This window comes from Lottia gigantea (genome assembly GCF_000327385.1).
Source record: "Lottia gigantea unplaced genomic scaffold LOTGIsca_171, whole genome shotgun sequence".
Classification (NCBI taxonomy): Eukaryota; Metazoa; Mollusca; class Gastropoda; family Lottiidae; genus Lottia; species Lottia gigantea.
This window is the reverse complement of record NW_008708156.1, coordinates 134611-153021: the sequence shown is the minus strand read 5'-3', so window position 1 is coordinate 153021 and position 18411 is coordinate 134611. Positions and strand designations below refer to the sequence as shown.

General features: G+C 32.4%; 2 protein-coding genes across 2 annotated transcripts; one reads left to right on the top strand and one right to left on the bottom strand.

Annotated features, from left to right (window-relative positions):
- Nucleotides 1–93: 93 nt before the first annotated feature.
- On the bottom strand, nucleotides 94–267 carry LOTGIDRAFT_141956 (hypothetical protein; the record flags this gene model as incomplete). The annotated part of the gene is made up of 1 exon (XM_009051833.1): nucleotides 94–267. A coding segment is annotated over one exon (174 nt), but the record flags the coding sequence as incomplete, so codon positions are not given.
- Nucleotides 268–14365: 14098 nt separating this feature from the next.
- On the top strand, nucleotides 14366–15868 carry LOTGIDRAFT_173769 (hypothetical protein; the record flags this gene model as incomplete). The annotated part of the gene is made up of 2 exons (XM_009051832.1): nucleotides 14366–14401; nucleotides 15275–15868. 2 exons carry the CDS (start codon nucleotides 14366–14368, stop codon nucleotides 15866–15868), a joined length of 630 nt encoding a protein of 209 aa, XP_009050080.1.
- Nucleotides 15869–18411: the final 2543 nt, after the last annotated feature.

Sequence of the window (18411 nt, the reverse complement as noted above, 5' to 3'; positions counted from 1 at the left end):
TACATGTCCAGAAGAGTAAGTATTTGATAATGAAGAGTAGTATCAGGTGTCTAGAAGAGTAAGTATTTGATAATGAGAAGTGGTACCAGGTGTCTAAAAGAGTAAGTATTTGATAATGAGAAGTGGTATCAGGTGTCTAGAAGAGTAAGTATTTGATAATGAGAAGTGGTACCAGGTGTCTAGAAGAGTAAGTATTTGATAATGAAGAGTGGTATCGGGTGTCTGGAAGAGTAAGTATTTGATAATGAGAAGTGGTACCAGGTGTCTAAAAGAGTAAGTATTTGATTATGAGAAGTGGTATCAGGTGTCTAGAAGATTAAGTATTTGATAGTGAGAAGTGGTATCAGGTGTCTAGAAGAGTAAGTATTTGATAATGAGAAGAGGTATAAGGTGTCTAGAAGAGTAAGTATTTGATAATGAAGAGTGGTATCAGGTGTCTAGAAAAGTAAGTATTTGATAAAGAGAAGTGGTATCAGGTGTCTAAAAGAGTAAGTATTTGATAATGAGAAGTGGTATCAGGTGTCTAGAAAAGTAAGTATTTGATAATGAGAAGTGGTATCAGGTGTCTAGAAGAGTAAGTATGTGATAATGAGAAGTAGTATCAGGTGTCTAGAAGAGTAAGTATTTGATAATGAGAAGTGGTATCAGGTGTCTAAAAGAGTAAGTATATAAGATATAATAAAACTGAAAGTTATAAGGAATCTTTCTGGCAATACTAATGCTAATAATATTATTAATTCTATGGTATAAATTACACCACAAGTTATCAATTTATTAAAAAAACACAATGATGAACAAAATGAAGGAATAAAACAATTAAAATACAGGTCGATACTTACTAAAAATTAAAACTAACACTTTTAAAATCCCAGACTAAACAAAGCGTTTTTATTGATTGTGAGAAATAACACTAATCAAACGAAATTCAAACTAACACGCGTAATTAATCTCACTTTTTCATCAAGAATTTAACAAAACACAATAAACAAACAAATAATACTATTACATTCTTTTCTTTTAAATTACATCTCAATTGTTGGTGATTACTAGTTATAAGATTAAACAGAGTTAAAAACTGTCAAATCTTACAGAAACTAGATTTCTCCTAATTTAAAACAATACAAATACCAAAATATTAAAATTCAACCTATAAATTTGTATCAAAAACTCAGTGATTCTGATTGAATAAAACTAAGAAAAGTAAACAATATATACTAAATATTTCTTTATCTAAACTATTTCTTCTTCAAATTCAAATCCATGTGTATCTAGAATTATCTGCATTTGAAAGTTAAAAAGAGTCATCTTTTTTTGAGACACTGCCATATATAGAAAAGATATCTATAGTAATCGACAGTAAATTTAATAGTTTGCAGAATTAGATATATAAATATTCCTTTATCTCAACTATTTCCCTTTAATATTCAAACTTGAAATATCTGCAACTAAACTTTGTTTCTTTTCAAGACAAAATAGGAATTAAAAGAAATGAAAACTTACCAAATTATAAACTGAATGATTCTTTATCCAACTATTTAAAAACAATGGAGAACGATCTATATTTATATATTTCAGTTTAACTGATTGTCACGCAGAATAATTAATATTTTAAATACAAGTTAAAACAATATATTTCAACAATTCACACAATTACATAGATTATAAAACATACACTGGAGAATATTACTATATCACGACACACCCAGAGTCTACGATTTCGCCAAGATCTCACTAAAATCTCACCTACAACAACAAATCACGAAGAACTCAGTGGTTTATTTCATATATATATAATATTAAAGTCTATTTCATTAATAATCCCAGTATAATACTTGATACAATCTTATACAGATCAAATTAAAGGCATTGTAAAGAGGTTTTCTCAATTTTTTATGTGTATCGAGGACACTGATAGCATCAATTTGCACCATTCCAATTTGGAATTCTGTGGTTCTAGCAATTCTACTAAAACTAAGTGTTTTATTTCGAAAACCTTTTTACAATCCTTTTAAACTTTCATAAAGTTTCATAAAGAGATCACTGTCTTACAGATTAAACTGGAGTTTTACATCCTACTATTCTTATTGAGCTTACAATTTAAAATGAAGTTCATTAGCTGCTACCAATGCTTCACCAAGGTGTTGTTCTGGATTTCAGGTTTCGTTCTGCTGTTTGGTTTATCTTAGTTTATCTTCGTAATAAGTATCCAATCTAAGTTTTATTTCATTGATAATAACCACAGTATAAATATAAATTAGTATCTATATACTAGTAGGACAGAGAGAATACTAAACCAGTTTCCACTGAGAATTGTAAAGTAAAGCTAGATCTGAGCTAACTTAAAGCCAGCTGTTTTGCTGAACGTGTTGTGTTTACACTGAGTTTAATTGGCTCCAGAACAACTTTAGCCTCGATCACAAAGTCGCACATTAATGACAACTCATGTTGTACAAGACTACTGTTTAGACCAGTAATAAATACAAGATACTGGAAAGACCAGTACGCCCCCTATTGCTCAACGAGATAAAGCTGGCTTTTTGCGTCTCCACTGAGTTAAGTGTAAGCCGCCTTTAAGCTAGCTTTCTGTTGTCCCCCGATAAATAGACGTACACAAAAAGAGAAGTTTTCGGTTCCAAAAACGTAAAGGAAACACACGAATTTCCAGCTTTTTCCTTCAGTCGAAACACAGTTTATATATACCTATTATTAATTAGATTGATTTACTGATACAGATTACTAGCTTACAGATTAAATTATATTAGAGTTTTACACCCTACAAGTCTTCAAGTGATAGTAAAATACAGTCATAATATTCCGCTTGAGAAATCGACTTAATATGCTATGATACGTTTTTTTTTCAGTTAATTATGTCCTCCATGATGTAAATATTTCAGTGGAATGTATCACTATCAGTAGCATAGTTTGGGGGAGGGTCACTGGGCCATGACTTCCCCCTCAGGCCTGTTATAGGTTTGCTATTTTGAAGTGAAAAGTTGTCTTCAGAGGGGCCTCTGGCAGACTCTAAGACCCCTGGCTTCAAGGTGCTTTGACCCTTTGGTTCTTGACTCGGACAGAAAAGTAGGACGTAGAACTCCATTCCTTTCATTTCCTTGATTCAGAGAGACAACTCTTATTTTTTGCCCCCTTTCTCAGACATTTTCTATAAACACCCCTGATTACCATGAAGTAAGGTTGTCTGAATCTAGACAGTGTCTGAAGATGGTGAATCCATACAGTGTGTCTGAAGATGGTGAATCTAGACAGTGTCTGAAGATGGTAATCTAGACAGTGTCTGAAGATGGTGAATCTAGACAGTGTCTGAAGATGGTGAATCTAGACAGTGTCTGAAGATGGTGAATCTAGACAGTGTCTGAAGATGGTGAATCTAGACAGTGTGTCTGAAGATGGTGAATCTATTTTTAGTTTCAGACAGTTTCTATCTTGTCTCAGACTCTGTAATTATATTTAATATCTAATTTACCACCAACCAAAATAACCTCTTAATATATTTCATTACTGACAGTTTCCCTCAATTTACTATCTATATTTAACAACATTTTATCATTAGTGAACTCTCTGAAACAATATTTACTATGTGGACTCTCTGAAACAATATTTGCTATGTGTATTGCTATTTGTAAGTGAGTAAGTATTTCATAATGAAGAGTGGTATCAGGTGTCTAGAAGTGTAAACATACCCTGTCTAGCACCTTCATAAGTATATCAATTTTATGTAAGTATTTCACAATGAAAAGTGGTATCAGGTGTCAAGAAGAGTAAGTATATCTTGCCTTGGTATAAACAATTAGATATAACAAAATAACAGTACTGTGTCCAAAGAACACTGAGCTTAAAATATGTGAACCTAAATAAATCTGGGCCTAATTCACTGTGCCTAAATGTGATCCCGCACATCGTATCAGGTATTAAGTTGCACGGCCCAGTAATAAGCTGACAGTGAAGTATTTAAAGGGGACTCAAATCTGGATATTAAATTGACTATATCTTCTGAACGGAGAAAGCTATTGAGATGGAATTGGTATCAAAATGTATCTGATGATGCCAGGAATCCAAATATACTAATACCTGGTTTGATGTGCAGGTTCACAAATGACCTGTGCTGAAAGACAGTGTGACTTAATCACTGTGCTTAAATGAAATGTGCCTAACTGTGTCTAAATTACTATGAGCTTAAAATTGAGCTTCTTAATTGAAGATGTGGCTAAATCACTGTGCCTAACTTACTGAGCGCTAAAAGAGTGCGTACCAAAAGTACTGTATCTATAGGAATTGATATTAAAATACTTGCCTAAATGACAATGAATCACGTATTATATTTACACCATATTTAACATTTTATTGTATAGTTCTATAACAAGTTGACCCGTAGAATGACTCATAGTTTAGTCTACTCTCTTACTCATACTTATAACTCACATATTCACTGAATTTATTTCTTCAAAATTTACATTTTATTCACAGCTTACATCTAATAACTTCATCAAAAAACAATTTGTCACTCATATTCCAAAACATAGTTTTTTTCAGTCCCTACTTCAATGATACTTTTATCATGTCATCTCTTTGATCTACATCACTAACTGGGAAGAACTGTGGAGCATCATGACAAGATCCCAAAAAATAGAAAGCAAACCAGATAGATGCACCACACTAGAGGAAAACTGGGTTTGAAAAATTTATAACATCATCTCTACCTATGCCAGGACTGACCGTGGAGATTCAGATTAAGAAAGAAAAAGAAACAACTATATTTTATAAGAATAACAACTTAGATTCACAGTTCAGGATCCTTTCTACTAGCTGGTCCTTGACCAAACCTCTTGATATTGATCTTCCTTAGTTTATCCGTACCCATTTACAGCTGGGTTGACTGGAATTATGAGTGAAGATGAGTTAATCAAAGTCATCTGACTATCACACTCAATTAAGAATTGAACCCACAGCCACCATTAGCTCCACGTAACCATGGAAATAACTCATGTAAAGTACCAACGCTCTGCTAGAGAAACTCACAAAATAGCATTGAGCAACCCACTGAGCCACACAGGCTATCCTCCAAAGATTCTAAAACAGCAAATAATCAAACAGTAACATTACAAGGAGCTACATAGAACTTTCAACTTTATATAATATTAAAAAAGAATTCATACCTTTTAAAACTGACACAACAGAATAAAAACCACTATGAACTATTTCTATAAAACAAAGGAACTATATTGTATTAAGTCTGTATTATAACAATTATTATGATATAATAGGTTAAAATTTGAAATTTAACCCAAAACTACAGGGGGTCACCATATTTTCCTCCCTAAACAATTTATTTTGACACTTTATTAACGATAATATGTCAAATTTCAACAAATATTTCACAAGTTTCTACTTTCTAGTCTGAATTCACCTGAATTTATCTTTAAATTTAAATAAATTAATAAAGTTATAGGACCTCATAAAATCTGTAAATTGAAGACTTTTAAACCTAGTCTAAATTCTCTCTGTCCTAGTCTAAATTCTCTCTGTCCTAGTCTAAATTCTCTCTGTCCTAGTCTAAATTCTCTCTGTCCTAGTCTAAATTCTCTCTGTAAGATTTTGATGAGAATTTGTCTTGATATTTTAATAGTTTAATGAAATTACAAGCCTGTATTATCATCAGAACTGTAAATTCAGTATTTTTAATCCTAAATTTAGAGTTTGAAGCCTAAATTTTGACAATATTGTAACTTAAAGGGGAACAGTCGGCATTTTCAGGGATTGATTTGGTTTGAAAATCGCATCATCCCATCAAATATACCTCAAACTAGAAATTTCACTGTCTATTTCTGTATATGTGTTTTCTATATATGGCATAGTCTCACTAAAATTTGAGTTGAATTTTTAACTTTTTAACGTGAATAATTATGGATGCACATGGATTTGAAGGCTAAAATTTCGACGATGATCTGTGAACACTATTACTGATTATGTAAGCTAAAACAATTCCTGTTTCTGAAACTAAGGTATGATTGGTTGAACAGATAGTGAAGGTGTTCCTTTAAGGGATGAAAAAAATGTCACTACAATATGTAATTGTTTAATAAAGACGAAAGAACAATTGATATAGATAATATCCTATCACCATTAATCCTCTACTTTGTTAACAACATGCATTACCATGGCAACACGATAAGACAAGTATGTTTGCTATGAACTGTAGAGATAGTCAAATAGTTGACAAGTCCCTGTGATGATAAATAACTCAATCAAGGCTCTGTGATCATAGATAACTCAACTTATTGCCTACTTCAAACATCAAACAAACTCTTAACATTTAAAACTGAACAAGATAAACTGGCTGTGTTGGATACACAAGACATGAACTAGCAAGTTGGGTTGTCTTCTACTGTGTTATGAACTACCTTAAAAATTTCTAAACTATTGCTGTTCCAAAACATTTATAATGTTGAATCATATTACATTACTATTTTTTGTCAGTTTATGATCTAGTCGTCCTTTGTGATTGTATATCTGTATTGTCAATTTGTATTTGATGTTGTCAATTTGTATTTGATGCTGTCAATTTGTATTTGATGATGTTAATTTGTATTTGATGATGTTAATTTGTATTTGATGCTGTCAATTTGTATTTGATGCTGTCAATTTGTACTAGATGTTGTTAATTTGTATCATGTGATTGTACTTGTAACTTTATGTATTGTCGTTGACCAGAAATGGTTTAAAATGTTGCAAACTAAGATTATTATTAAAGGCCATGGTTTGCTATTTTCTGGTGTTGATTTGGGTCTAGAATATATGTAAATAGTCATTTTAACATCTTTCTAACAGGGATAATTCTGGACACATATATATTGGAAGGTTCATATTTCGATGGTGAGCTGTGAACACTATTACTGATTGACATTACTAAAAAATTCCTGTTTCTGAGAATAATTCCTGTTTCTGAGAAAAATTCCTGTTTCTGAGAAAAATTCCTGTTTCTGAGACTAAAGTACTGTTGATAAAACAGACATGAACTAGGAGGTCTGATTGTCATCTGCTAGGATATAAATTTGTAGCATGTGGTTATACTTGTTATTTTATGTATTGTCTTTGACCAGAAATGGTGTAAAATAAAGATATTATCATATTATAAACTACCTTAAAAACATCAGGGACCTTATTCTCAAAAAAATTATATAAGATAAAATCCAGTAATCTGATTGGATAATAAAACAGATTTTAAAATCAATTTTAGTGTTTGACCAATCAGATGATTGCAAGACTGCAGGCCCCAGTCTATAAACAAGAACTTGTAGGTCTGATTGTTGTCTGCTTGGATATAAACTATCTTAAAGATCAGTCCAGAAATGTAAAAAAAACTTAGGAAATGGATTTTATTCTGTTGAACAACAAACTAAAACACTAATTATTGAATTCATCAAGATATGATTTTTAAAGTAGAAACTAAATGGTGAAAAATTTGCATTTTCACCAAAACAGTGACTTTTCAGTTTATTCTTGTCTCTAGGAATTCTGCAATTATAAATTATAACCAAGTTTTAAAACTTAAAGAGATAACTATGTAACTATTTCTGGACGTATTTATAACCCTAGTTGGAACCAGTATTCTTCTGATATATTTCAGATTGGGAAGATCATAGATTTACTTTTCAAATATTCTATTTCTATATTATTATTTAAACTAACTCCACAAACAATGCTCTACCACTAGAGGGTACGCCTACATGCCTGTGCCTGTGCCTGACTGCAATGTTACAACCTAAAATTCCTAATTGTAACTTGATCTGAGTGTGATTCGTGATGGTCCTACTGGTACAGGTTTAATTGACCCAAGGATTAGAACCCACTGTTTGAGTCAATCATAAGAAAGGGAATAGAACAGATAAGATGTCAAATTAAGAATAGAGAACTGAATGAAAAAGGTAAAAGTGTTTAAACCTCCAGTTATATTCATCTTTTCATTTATTAACACTTTTAATTGATTTAAAACTAATGAACAGATTTTAAAGTGTTATAAGATGTGTTTTCACACCAATATTTATAAAATATTAAAATTCCTTCACTTTTAACTTGATTTAAATCAATATATACTTTCTGACTTCAGATTATTTTTTAGATAATTTTTAATTTAAAATGGGAACTACTAGAGTGATATTAAAATATAATAATGAAGTTCTACATCAAGAAAGCCAGGCGTCAGTAAAATATACCAGTACAGATATTTTTTGAACTTGAGAGAATATTTAGAGATAATTCTTAATACAGAATACAAACTATTAGTCAAAATTTCATTCAGAATTTTAAATATTGACTTTTGATGATGAACCTCTTCCTTATTTATAAAACCAAACTCTTTATTTTACATGGGTCAGCATTAGGTCCAATACACCAAGGTGACATGATCCTGTCTAACATTCAACCCATGGGGACAAACAGACTCTTTATTTTACATGGGTCAGAATTAGGTCCAATACACCAAGGTGACATGATCCTGTCTAGCATTCAACCCATGGTGACAAACATAGACTCTTTATTTTACATGGGTCAGAATTAGGTCCAATACACCAAGGTGACATGATCCTGTCTAACATTCAACCCATGGGAACAAACATAGACTCTTTCTTTTACATGGGTCAGAATTAGGTCCAATACACCAAGGTGACATGATCCTGTCTAACATTCAGTCCATGGTGACAAACATAGACTCTTTATTTTACATGGGTCAGAATTAGGTCCAATACACCAAGGTGACATGTTCCTGTCTAACATTCAACCCATGGTGACAAACATAGACTCTTTATTTTACATGGGTCAGAATTAGGTCCAATACACCAAGGTGACATAGTCCTGTCTAACATTCAGTCCATGGGAACAAACATAGACTCTTTATTTTACATAGGTCAGAATTAGGTCCAATACACCAAGATGACATGGTCCTGTCTAACATTCAACCCATGGTGACAAACATAGACTCTTTATTTTACATGGGTCAGAATTAGGTCCAATACACCAAGGTGACATGATCCTGTCTAACATTTAACCCATGGTGACAAACAAAGACTCTTTATTTTACATGGGTCAGAATTAGGTCCAATACACCAAGGTGACATGATCCTGTCTAACATTCAACCCATGGTGACAAACATAGACTCTTTATTTTACATGGGTCAGCATTAGGTCCAATACACCAAGGTGACATGATCCTGTCTAACATTTAACCCATGGAGACAAACATAGCCTCTTTATTTTATATAGGTCAGAATTAGGTCCAATACACCAAGGTGACATGGTCCTGTCTAACATTCAGTCCATGGGAACATACATAGAATCTTTATTTTACATGGATCAGAATTAGGTCCAATACACCAAGGTGACATGGTCCTGTCTAACATTCAGTCCATGGGAACAAACATAGACTCTTTATTTTACATGGGTCAGCGTTAGGTCCAATACACCAAGGTGACATAGTCCTGTCTAACATTCAACCCATGGGAACAAACATAGACTATTTTACAAGGGTCAGAATTAGGTCCAATACACCAAGGTGACATGGTCCTGTCTAACATTCAACACATTGGGACAAACATAAACTCTTTATTTTACATGGGTCAGAATTAGGTCCAATACACCAAGGTGACATTGTCCTGTCTAACATTTAACCCATGGAGACAAACATAGCCTTTTTATTTTACATAGGTCAGAATTAGGTCCAATACACCAAGATGACATGGTCCTGTCTAACATTCAACCCATGGTGACAAACATAGACTCTTTATTTTACATGGGTCAGAATTAGGTCCAATACACCATGGTGACATGGTCCTGTCTAACATTCAGTCCATGGGAACAAACATAGACTCTTTATTTTACATGGGTCAGAATTAGGTCCAATACACCAAGGTGACATGGTCCTGTCTAACATTCAGTCCATGGAGACAAACATAGACTCTTTATTTTACATGGGTCAGAATTAGGTCCAATACACCAAGGTGACATGGTCCTGTCTAACATTCAACCCATGGGAACAAACATAGACTCTTTATTTTACATGGGTCAGAGTTAGGTTCAATACACCAAGGTGACATGGTCCTGTCTAACATTTAACCCATTGGAACAAACATAGACTCTTTATTTTACATGGGTCAGAATTAGGTCCAATACACCAAGGTGACATGGTCCTGTCTAACATTCAACCCATGGGGACAAACATAGACTCTTTATTTTACATGGGTCAGAGTTAGGTCCAATACACCAAGGTGACATGGTCCTGTCTAACATTCAACCCATGGTGACAAACATAGACTCTTTATTTTACATAGGTCAGAATTAGGACCAATACACCAAGGTGACATGGTCCTGTCTAACATTCAACCCATGGGAACAAACATAGACTCTTTATTTTATATAGGTCAGAATTAGGTCCAATACACCAAGGTGACATGGTCCTGTCTAACATTCAACCCATGGGAACAAATATAGACTCTTTATTTTATATAGGTCAGAATTAGGTCCAATACACCAAGGTGACATGATCCTGTCTAACATTCAACCCATGGTGACAAACATAGCCTCTTTATTTTATATAGGTCAGAATTAGGTCCAATACACCAAGGTGACATGGTCCTGTCTAACATTCAGTCCATGGGAACAAACATAGACTCTTTATTTTACATGGGTCAGAATTAGGTCCAATACACCAAGGTGACATGATCCTGTCTAACATTCAGTCCATGGTGACAAACATAGACTCTTTATTTTACATGGGTCAGAATTAGGTCCAATACACCAAGGTGACATGATCCTGTCTAACATTTAGTCCATGGGACAATACAATGATATGAAATAAAAACCACCAAAACTGGTGTCATTTGTCAACGTGAAATCTTTTTTCCTATTAAAATTTTAAAGAAATTGAAAGAATTATTTCACTTACCTGCATCATAATGAAAGTTTAATAATAAAATTCCTGTTCACTTTCTCACTTTCAGTTTTTTCAAATATTTTTCCAGCCAGAGAATTACTGTAATTTTAAAGTAGACGCCTCACTCAGATATACCCCAACAATTTTACTCCGATATTAAACCAAAAACTTTCAGAAAATAAACCTTGACTATATTTCTTGCATGTGGGTTAGAGTAAAAAATAATTTTCCAGCAGCAGTGAAGCTGTTGTAACAGTTGTAGAATATGTTATATTGTTAATAATATCTAGATACTACACAATGATTAAACAGAGTGGTTTGGTTTGTGAGAAACAGGGAGAGAGGGAGGGGTTCAGTCAGGAAACGCACTCAAACTAACCAAACTATTTTCAATGAACCTCAATCTGGAATAAGTTTCCACTCATAATTTAATGACGAATTTTGTCCTCAAATACAGATTAAGTGAAACCAAATGTTGTAGAATTGGTCGCTGGAGGCTGGCCACCACTTTGAATTTCGTATCTGACTAATATTTATTTTGGTATATACAATTTAAAATAAAAATTGCAATATATACTGTACTGTGATGGATGTTGTGCTTCTCCCGAGGTGTTTATAGAAATAATTAGAGAAGTGGGTTAATTAACAGCCACAGAATTGTACAGGGATTGATGAAACATACTTTTCCTATGTCAATGGAAAGAAATTTGAAAGTGAGAGTGGGGATGGGGGATTATGACCCCCTGTAGAAACACCACTGTAGAAACACAGAACATAAAATTCCACATTAAGCGTTTTTCAATAGTTAATTGCATATTTATGGATAATTACTGAGTTTTTTCGATTTATCAGATTATATAAGGATCCTGTTATGTTATTTATGACACCAGGTATATCTACTGGCTCTTATTGGCCAAGTTTAAAATTCTTAAATTTTATGTTAATTCTAAGACGTAGTATCACTTTAAGTATTTCTATAATTACAGGAACCACGGACATCTGACAGATAATTGGAATGGTGTAAATAGAAGCCATAAACTGTCAACCCCTTTTATATACAAACCTCATCCTCAGATATACAAGATCAAAGGAGAGAAGAGGTCAAAGAGCAAAAGAGGTCAAAGGGCTAGAGGTTAAAGGTTGAAAAGAAATGTTTAAAAGACAAATAAGTGTGGTTTCCACAGAAATACATCCATTCAAATCAGTGAGGACAGGTTGCTATGGAAATGTAAAGCACATGTTGGCAGGAAGTTTTAGAACAATGGGTGGAACGAATCTAGCAGACGTATTGTCAGGTTTTATATTTTTAACTTGGACCTGTCTGGCGTAAGATAAAAACAATTCTGTCAATCAAAAAATCTCATACAAAACATTTTTTACTTGGACTTGTCTGGCATAAGATAAAAATCAACCAAAACAATTTTGTCAATCAAAAATCACGTCCAAAGAATGGCTAAATTGAGAGTAAAAGTTGTATAGTAGTGGACTCCTCCAACAAGAAGTATCATCAGGTGTTTCGAAATGAGTAAGCATGGTTTGCTACACATGCGACACCTACCACTACTTAGATCACCAGCTTCGGAAGAAAGAGAAAATGTTTCAGATGAGTTAGGCATTAGCCGTTCTTACCTTCATCACTGACATGGAAAAAGCATCTAGTCGTATAGATCAGATAACAAAGCGAAGTCCTGTGTGCTACAGGCTCTGCACATTAAACTTCCCATGACAGTCAGAAATCCAAAAAGATTAGGCTAATGCCACTGTCCTAGCAAAATTTCCCTCATTGCACACTGCATGGCTTTGCCTATCATCATTATCATAATAGAAACAAAACAGTAGGATGTAAAACTCCATTCATTTCATGGAAGTCATTCCCTCTTAAGTCATTATGGTGCAGAACAGAAAAACTCTTTAAAACCTTGTACCCAAGAGATTGCGAAAACTGGAGAAAAACCTCCAATAAGTTAAACAGCATGTTTCTAACAACGTTCAATATCATAACATTAGTTAAAATTTAAAAAATACCCAAAACACACCCAATAAACAGAATAGAGTCAAAACTTTATAATATAATCATTCTAATACAACCAATATACAGTTTGTACGTAAATCTATCTCTATATAAATAATCTTAAAATGTCAAACTACTTCTAAATTTCATATCAATTTTCTTTTTTTTTTCAGAGAAATTATTGATTTATCAAGTTACTTTGAAACCATTTTTATTCAAAAACAGAAATTTTGTTAGTGAATTTAAACTATTTAAACAAACAGGAGTAGGATGTCAACTTATTATCCTGTCTACCAGCTGGTTCTTGATCAAACCTCTTGATAAAGATAACTACTAAGGTACTCTGGTTGCCTATCTACCAGAAGATCCTTTGGACAATTTTCTTTTCAAGGATAATTTAGAATATTGAGAGTCTAATCTACCAGTGTTCCTTAGTCAATCCCCTTGGCAATGATAACTTTGGAAGTTTAAAACCCTGGGCCCCTCTTCCACAAAATATCTTATAACAATTTGTCGTTAGAGCAGAATGTGACATTGAGAAATTTCAAATTAACGACAAAAATTGATCATAAGATTGTTTGTGGAACGGTTCCCTGTCTTCAGCATTCCATCGTCAAACTTCTTGCCAGGCATTGGTCTTTTCAGATAATCTGTAACAAGCATCACTATCAGCTGGGGTGACTGTAATAATGAAGAAAGAACAGTAGGATGTCAAACTCTAGAAACCTGAAATTCACCTGCCATTTTATCTGTTGGTATATCATATTTAATATTGATATGAGTTAAAATCCCTCAGCTGAGAGTAAAGTGTCTAGGTCAATGGAGAACCACCCCAAAAAAACCTGCCTCATCTCACATGTTTTACACCTGTTTATAACATGTTACATTATCAACTTTATCAATACTACAAATTCAAATTTTATGTATGTAATGTTTCATAAATAGCTGAAGAAAATAAACCTCCTAATTTTTGGGCCATAAAGTATATAAAAGTCAATTGCAATATTTTGCCATTATTTACCTCTCCAGTTATGACTTTTTACCAGAGGAATTCAGCTTAAATGACACTACAATACTATGGTATAAATAGATTGTTTTAAAGGGATTATAAAGAGGTTTTCTAAAATTTTATGTATATAAGAGACACTGATAACATCAATTTACACCATTTCAATGTCTGTAGTCTGTAGTTCCTGCAATTCCTCTAAAACTAAGTGTTTTATGAAGTCACTAAGGGCCTTATGTGATGAAACAAATTTTATTTTAAGTGGAATTGCAGGATCCAAAGATGTCTGATTGAAAATTGAAATGGTGCAAATTGATGCCATCAGTGTCTCTGATACACATAAAAAAAAGTAGAAAATCTCTTTACAATCTCTTTAAAACAATCTATTTTAAGCTGAAGCCAGGGATATATGACGGACTATAGAAACAGACATCAAAGAATGGAGGTGTGTCATGCATGTTGGTGCATACAGTCAGTATGTAAATAAGGCTGGCTGGAATTACTCTAACAACCTTTCACGATCATTTCAAAACCCGCCTTTTATCACAGCTATTTTTAGATCATGGTCTCGAGACATTTCCAACAAAATGTCAGAAATTATTCAACCACAAGCAGGCTAATTAAAATCATGGTAATCATAGAAAATAAATTGAAACGAATGGAGTTTTACGTCCTACTCTTCTGCACCTTATAGTGTAATAAAGACGGGCAACGTCATGCAGGGTGCAATGAGGCAAATTTTGCTGGACAGCAGTATTAGCCCAGCCTCTGTCAATTTCCAACTGTCGAGCCTGTTTTGTTTGTAGCACATGGGGCCTCAGTTTATTGTCCCATCATAACAAGGGGGACCAGGTTGATAAAAACTTCTCGAACTAGGTTGTAGTCTGTCTTGTAGTCTGTCTTGTCAAACTAGGTTGTAGTCTGTCTTGTCAAACTAGGTTGTAGTCTGTCTTGTCAAACTGGCTGTGGTTCTGTTTTCTTCTCTTATCAATTTGACTTTGGTTTTCTTTCTCTTTTCATGTCAAAATGTTTTTTCAAACTACCTCTGGTCTCATTCCATCAATTACCTTTATTTAAAGTTAAACAGTTGTCAAACTGGCTTGAAACTAGGGTAAAGTTTGTAAAACAATGTATTGATAATGTAATAATATAAACACGATGTTTACAAGTTACAGTACAGAATATATTGATCTGATAGAGATTATATTCCAATTGGAAACAATTATCTTACAAGTCATCAATCATAGCCTGGTGATTTATATTCCAATCCTACTACACTTATATCCTTTTACAAGCCATTTTATTATCCATTATACAGACTACATACCACAACACAGTGGGGAGCTTTTACTCTTCATTACCCAAACAGTGGGGAGCTTTTACTCTTTACTACACAACACAGTGGGGAGCTTTTACTCTTCACTACACAAAACAGTGGGGAGCTTTTACTCTTTACTACACAACACAGTGGGGAGCTTTTACTCTTTACTACACAAAACAGTGGGGAGCTTTTACTCTTTACTACACAAAACAGTGGGGAACTTTTACTCTTCATTACACAACACAGTGGGGAGCTTTTACTCTTCATTACACAACACAGTGGGGAACTTTTACTCTTTACTACACAAAACAGTGGGGAGCTTTTACTCTTCAATACACAAAACAGTGGGGAGCTTTTACTCTTTACTACACAAAACAGTGGGGAGCTTTTACTCTTTACTACACAAAACAGTGGGGAGCTTTTACACTTTACTACACAAAACAGTGGGGAGCTTTTACTCTTCATTACACAACACAGTGGGGAACTTTTACTCTTCATTACACTACACAGTGGGGAGCTTTTACTCTTCATTACACAAAAGGGTGGGGAGCTTTTCACAGTATCAGCTGGACCTTGGCCAAATCTCATTGATCTTTCCCCAGATTATCTGTACCCATTTACAGCTGGGTCGACTGGAATCATGATGAATGATGCCTTGTTCAAAGAGACCAGACTTTTACAAGCTGACCCCGAATAGAACCCAATGTCACCATTTATTTGACAATATGACAATATGCAAACTTTTCAGCACATTGACAGAAATTCTTCAGCAAATATCAACTTCTAATTTAGACGATCAACAGATATATTGACCTAGGGTCAACGGAGGTCGTGAGAGGTCAATAGAAATGGCTGGTGGTCACCATAACGACAATCATGATTAATCAATGATGGTCGATTGTTGTCTCTCGATTATAAAAAGAAAGGTAAATTTCAGGTAAATCTCTCAGTACACAGAGAGTGTTAAGATAAATATCAGGTCGTTTGGTCAGTCAAGTTGGACAGTTGACCAAAGTAAAATAGGTCAAGGCTTCAATCAAACTACCAGTTTTAGTCAATTTAAACAAGAATGAAATGTTGGGTCAAATACATAGTTCACATCACTGTCTGATTTCTGAATACTTGAGATATTCAAATATAATATAGAGGAGACTCTTACAGCTAGTTCCTGTAGCCAGAGAGGAAGACTTGTAACCTGTATCCTATTGAATCAATATGAAAAAAAAAAGGAAATGTTGGGTTAAAAGTATAGCTGACAACACTGACTGATTGAAATATGATCAAACTAAACCACAAATATTATAATATTTTTAAAGATCTTGTCTCATATTATAATATTATAATAGTTAAAGATAGTGTCTCAGTTTATATTATTATAATAGTTAAAGATAGTGTCTCAGTTTATAATATTATAATAGTTAAAGGTAGTGTCTCAGTTTATAATATTATAATAGTTAAAGATAGTGTCTCAGCTTATAATATTATAATAGTTAAAGATCTTGTCTCATATTATAATATTATAATAGTTAAAGATAGTGTCTCAGTTTATAATATTATAATAGTTAAAGATAGTGTATCAGTTTATAATATTATAATAGTTAAAGATAGTGTCTCAGTTTATAATATTATAATAGTTAAAGATAGTGTCTCAGTTTATAATATTATAATAGTTAAAGATAGTGTCTCAGTTTATAATATTATAATAGTTAAAGATAGTGTCTCAGTTTATAATATTATAATAGTTAAAGATAGTGTTATAATATTATAATAGTTAAAGATAGTGTCTCAGTTTATAATATTATAATAGTTAAAGATAGTGTCTCAGTTTATAATATTATAATAGTTAAAGATAGTGTCTCAGTTTATAATATTATAATAGTTAAAGATAGTGTCTCAGTTTATAATATTATAATAGTTAAAGATAGTGTCTCAGTTTATAATATTATAATAGTTAAAGATAGTGTCTCAGTTTATAATATTATAATAGTTAAAGATAGTGTCTCAGCTTATAATATTATAATAGTTAAAGGTAGTGTCTCTGCTTATAATATTATAATAGTTAAAGATAGTGTCTCAGTTTATAATATTATAATAGTTAAAGATAGTGTCTCAGCTTATAATATTATAATAGTTAAAGATAGTGTCTCAGTTTATAATATTATAATAGTTAAAGATAGTGTCTCAGTTTATAATATTATAATAGTTAAAGATAGTGTCTCAGCTTATAATAGTATAATAGTTAAAGATAGTGTCTCAGTTTATAATATTATAATAGTTAATGATAGTGTCTCAGCTTATAATAGTATAATAGTTAAAGATAGTGTCTCAGTTTATAATAGTATAATAGTTAAAGATAGTGTCTCAGTTTATAATATTATAATAGTTAAAGATAGTGTCTCAGTTTATAATATTATAATAGTTAAAGATAGTGTCTCAGCTTATAATATTATAATAGTTAATGATAGTGTCTCAGTTTATAATATTATAATAGTTAAAGATAGTGTCTCAGTTTATAATATTATAATAGTTAAAGATAGTGTCTCAGTTTATAATATTATAATAGTTAAAGATAGTGTCTCAGTTTATAATATTATAATAGTTAAAGATAGTGTCTCAGTTTATAATATTATAATAGTTAAAGATAGTGTCTCAGTTTATAATATTATAATATCTTGTCTCAGCTTATAATATTATAATAGTTAAAGATAGTGTCTCAGTTTATAATAGTATAATAGTTAAAGATAGTGTCTCAGTTTATAATATTATGATAGTTAAAGATAGTGTCTCAGTTTATAATATTATAATAGTTAAAGATAGTGTCTCAGCTTATAATATTATAATAGTTAAAGATAGTGTCTCAGTTTATAATATTATAATAGTTAAAAGATTAACTGGTAGAAATTATCTACCGTGAACATAACTCTAACTATTTGTAGTACAATACAGTTTAAAAAGACAGTATAAAATATCAAATTTTAAAAAGGATGTGAATTTTACATGAAAAGATTTCTATAATATGCCCATCACTTCAACTGTGAAAATAACTCTATTTATTATGCAGAATTTTTATTACAAATGTTGTGAATTATAGGTGGAAATATTTCTAAAATATGCTTTATGTATCTATATAATAT